Source organism: Myotis lucifugus, unplaced genomic scaffold (genome assembly GCF_000147115.1).
Source record: "Myotis lucifugus unplaced genomic scaffold, Myoluc2.0 scaffold_1431, whole genome shotgun sequence".
Lineage (NCBI taxonomy): Eukaryota > Metazoa > Chordata > Mammalia > Chiroptera > Vespertilionidae > Myotis > Myotis lucifugus.
Genome location: NW_005872479.1, coordinates 55,077 through 59,723, shown reverse-complemented (window position 1 = coordinate 59,723; position 4,647 = coordinate 55,077). Strand labels below are relative to the sequence as shown.

The 4,647-nt window shown below is 51.5% G+C and overlaps 1 protein-coding gene across 1 annotated transcript in view; it reads right to left on the bottom strand.

Moving 5' to 3' along the window:
- The window catches only part of LOC102436549 (spectrin beta chain, non-erythrocytic 4-like), a gene marked incomplete at its 5' end in the record, with an annotated part of 54,081 nt that overhangs the window by 3,333 nt on the left and 46,101 nt on the right, over positions 1-4,647 (bottom strand). The window contains 4 exon segments of the mRNA XM_023748477.1: positions 50-304; positions 306-332; positions 2,475-2,564; positions 3,446-3,670. Coding sequence (XP_023604245.1) covers positions 50-304; positions 306-332; positions 2,475-2,564; positions 3,446-3,670 — 597 coding nt within the window.

Here is a 4,647-nt window from a genome sequence, read left to right as displayed (position 1 = left end):
CCCGCGCTCCAAGCGTCACCCAGACCCCGCAGTCCTAGCCCGGGCGCACCTTGTCCTTGTTCTCCCTCATCAAGAACCAGTTCTTGCTAGACACCCACGCTTCCAACTCGGCCAAGTCGAAGTAGTACTGCTACACTTGGAAAGGCGGCGTCCAGGGCCTGCTGCACGCCGCTCGGTCGCCTCGCGCATGTCCGGCCCAGGCGCTCTGCAGCTGCTCCTGGACGCGGACGCGCCGCCTCCGCCTCGGGGCTGGCAGCACCGCAAGAGCGCCCGCGCGCTCCAGCACCTCCTCCAGGCGCGGCCCCGTGCGCCTGGATCTCTCGCCGCAGGCCCTGGGGACGCGAGGTGGGGGTGCGTGAGCCGCGTTCGGAAGCCAGGCAGGAACGCGTGCGCTTCCGCAACTGGCACGTCCCAGGAGAGGCGGGCAAACACCCGCACGTCAACCAGCCAGCGCCAGGTCCCACACAAGCCGTTACTCATTCGCTCACTCGCTCAGACCCCGTGTGGCAGGTGGGGAAACAGGCACAGGAGGCGAAGCACGTCACCCCGAGAACAAGTAGCTCGTAGGGGGGTGACAGGATTTGAAAACAGGCTCCAGAACCAAGACGCCTGGTGACACAAGAGAACACAGGCCCGGCAACCAGGCTGCGTGGGGACAACTGGAGTATAACTTACACAGAGCAACGTGCACACATCTCAGGGGTACCCAGATCAGCATAGGGAACACTCCATCACCCCAGACTTTCCCTCCACCAGCTCTGTACCTTCTTTAACCTCTCCTGGGCCTGTTTCCTCCTGTCCCTTCAAATGGAGATAATAATAATGGTCAACACTTATTGAGTGGCTGCTACCTGCCAGGCACTTTGCTGAGCAAGGGCTTTACATAACAGCCACTCATCCAGTCTTCACTCCAACCCCATTCTCACTGTAAAGATGAGGAAACTGAGGCACCAAGAGGCTGAGGAACACGGCCAAGTCACATGGCTAGTGGCCGCCTGTGTGGGTGTTGTACCATGCTGCACTTGGAACTGTGCCTGGCACACAGGGGGTGCTCAGTCAATATCAGCAACGATTGTCCCTTTAACAGCCCCTGTGGGCCCAGCCCTCTCACACCCGGCCGAGCCCCAGTGTTAAACATTCAGTGCACTTGAAAGTGATGAGCCGGCTATGCGTGTCCCCAGCACCGTCCACAGCAAAGAGTAATTTCATCAAGATGGAAAAACAAAATGTGAGAAAAACTCCAGCCTCTTAAAGAGCTCCATCTGGTGCAGCATGATCACGAACCTTTCAAAATAATTTCTGTACTCACCTCCCCACCATCCTTCAGAGCCCCATTCTTACAACTTTTTTTTTGTTTGTAAAAAGGGGTATTGACAATACCTACCTCAGAGGGTTATTGTGCAGATTAAATGAAATAACCTACATGACCCCCTAGGACAGTACTTGGCACGTCATCTTTAATCAATGCACTTTTGCTATTATTATTATTATTGTTATTATTATTATTCCTCTGTTATGTGCCTTACTTTGAGCTTTGGTAAAAGAGTTGCTTTGACCAAAGGTTTCCTCTCCTAACCGATTGGAGACCACTGCTCTAGACCAACTCTCTACTATTTAGACCTGGAAACTGAGGCCCAGAGAGTGCAACAGAGACCTAGTGATTTTAGAGCAGTGGTCGGCAAACTGCGGCTCGTGAGCCACATGCGGCTCTTTGGCCCCTTGAGTGTGGCTCTTCCACAAAATACCACGTGCAGGCGCGCATGTACAGTGCGATTGAAACTTCGTGGCCTATGCGCAGAAGTCGGTATCTTGTGGAAGAGCCACACTCAAGGGGCACTCTCTCACTGATCCTCTCTGTTCTTGCTCCCTGTGGGCGTTTTGAGATTTTGTTTGTTGTTTTTCTTTTTTGTGGCCCAACAGCCACTCCCCTTCTAGTCAAGGGACTCTGACTTTCTTTTGGCGAACCTCCTTGCTTCCGTCTCATCACAGGTAATTAAGTTAAGGCTGACTCCACCTGCTGTTCAAAGAGTGGGCCCTTAGCGGGGACCAAGCCAACCTCAGCAGTCTAAATCCCTGCCCTCCACGATTAGCTCAGGAAGTAGACATGTGACTCAAGTTGAGCCAATAAGAGTTATTCCTGGAACTATTGCTGATTACTGAGACTGGGCATCTTTTTAAAGAGAGAAATTTTCTTCAGTTTTGTGTGGGATATAAACTTGAATCTGTTGGAGGTCTCTTACCACCAGGAGAGGAGAGTTGGCTTAAGAACAAAACTAATGCAGAACAAACAAACAAAGAAGCTGAAGCTGAGCAATTTACGACATCATGGAAGCACCTGGACGCATCTGTACCTGCCATGTTTTCAGTGACAAGATCCAGTTAATCCCGCCTTTTGGCTTTAAGCAACTTGAGCATTTTCTGTCACTCAAATGCAGATGTGTCCTAATCCCCCCCAGCGACCAGAATCTGCTCACCTGGTTCTTTTTGATGTACTGCTGGACGGCCTGCAAACCACTGCCTCGCTCCATCTGCATGGCCAGCGGCAGCCGCTCCTGGACCCATGCCTGAGAGGACACAGGGAGCCGGTCAAGGGGAGAATGCATCCCAGGATCCCTGCATCCCTGTGAGCCACCCGCACAGGATCCAAGGCCCTTTGTTGCCTAAGAGCCTGCTCACATCACTGGCCGCCTCTCTGGACAATGCCCGGTCTTACTCTCTGCACTCAAGCCAGGCCCATGCCTATCTCTGGCCTTTGCACAGGCAGGCTTTCCTTCCTGGAATTCCTTTCCTACTCCCTCAGCAAGCTCATGTGTACTCTTTCTTCACATCTGAGCGCAGACACCCCTTCCTCCAGGAAACCCTCCCTGACTTCGGACCTTGACCAGTTGCCTCCTCTGGGCTCCCATAGTCCTCTGACCCCCGCCCCCCCATCACAGTCCTAACCACCCTGTGACTATCTGGGGACAGACAAGTCTGTTTTCCCCTTTGGACTCTGAGCCTCTATGGGCAGGAAAGGGGTCTGCCTTGGTCATCCCTGTGACTCCAGCATCTTCCAAGCTCAGGGATGGGGCCAGAATGATAAAATGGATTAGTGAGTGAATGAATGAATGAGCAAATCAGGAAGTGAGTGACTGAAAGGAAATGAATGGATGAATGATGAGTGAATAAATTAATAACAAGTAAATGAGTGAAGTACAAAAGAATGAGACAATGAATAAATGATTGAAAGCGAGTAAATGAATGTGAAAAAGCGAATGAATAAGTGAATGAGTGAAAGATTGAATTACTGAGTCTCAGGTCTCTTAAAACCCTTGAACCCGCCAAGGTCCCTTGGCCTCGCCCCCGCCTCCACCCCGTTGGCCCGCTGACCCGCCTCTGGCCTCACGCCCCGCCCCGTGACCCTGGTACCGCCCCCTCCCGCCCGGCTCCCCGCTCCGGGCCTCACCAGCTCGTCGTCGAGGTCGTGCGCCACCTGGTGCAGCTCCTTGGAAGCGAGCAGCAGGCGGCGGCGCTCCTGCAGCGGCTCGAGTAGGCGGACCAGGCGCTCGCCCACCGCGTTTTGCCGCTCGCCCACCAGCTCCTTGCTCGCCGGCTCCAGCGGCAGCGCCGCCGTCTGCGCCTGCAACTCTCCCACCTCTCGGTACCACTCCTCCACCTGCGACTCCATCGACTGTGGGAACAGGTCAGGGTCATGGGCCCCACTCTCCCTCCCGATCCTGCGGTGGCTCTCCAGTACCGTTATAGTGACAGCAAAGCCCTCACTGCGGCCCACCATTCACTCTCCCCTTGCCCAGGTCCCTCAGAAGCCTGCCCTCCTCTCTGACCTGCAACCCCCTTAGCTAGTCCCTGCCTCAGGGCCTTTGCCTTTGCTATCCCCTCTGCCACGCAGGTACTTCCTTGTCAATTAGATTTCAGATCAAATATTACCTTCTCCAAGAGGCTCACCTGACCCCTTGGACTAAAGTCGTCCATTAATTTTTTAGTTCTCAGAAAAACCTTCACGGTTGATGGTATCCCTGTTTTACGGAGGAGAAAACGGGCCCGGAGAAGCTAGGTAATCTGTCCAAAGAACCAACATTTCCAAATTGCAAAAATAAATACAAAGCTCTAGCGACTTAAATGGTTGATGTGATATAGGAAAGGCACAAAGTGCAAAAGCAGAGGAGAATTCATATATAGAAGCCATTTCAAATCTCCAAGGAAAAGATGGATTATTCAACAAATGGTCATGGGCCAACTGGCTAACCAAGTCAGCTGGATCTCTTCCTCACTCTCTATGCTGAGAACAATTCCAGATGGATTAAGTGGAATAAGTAAATCCACAAGGTAACTGGAATAAGAAAACCTGGGCAAGTGGTTTTATAATCTTGAGATGGAGAAAATCTTTCCAAGCACAGAAACCATAAAGGGAAAGATTTACAAATTTGGCCACATAAAATCCTTTCACATCAACCAAAGTTTCTAGATGTAGTTAAAGGCAAATGACAAACTGGAAAAATATTTAATATGTATTGAGGCAAGAAATTACTGTCTTTAATAATCAAAGAATTCCCCTTTGTTTCCACAGCACTGACCACCCTTGGGTAACTGTTTTTATTTGTAGGTTTTGTTCTGTTTTTGTTTTGCATATATATATATATATATATA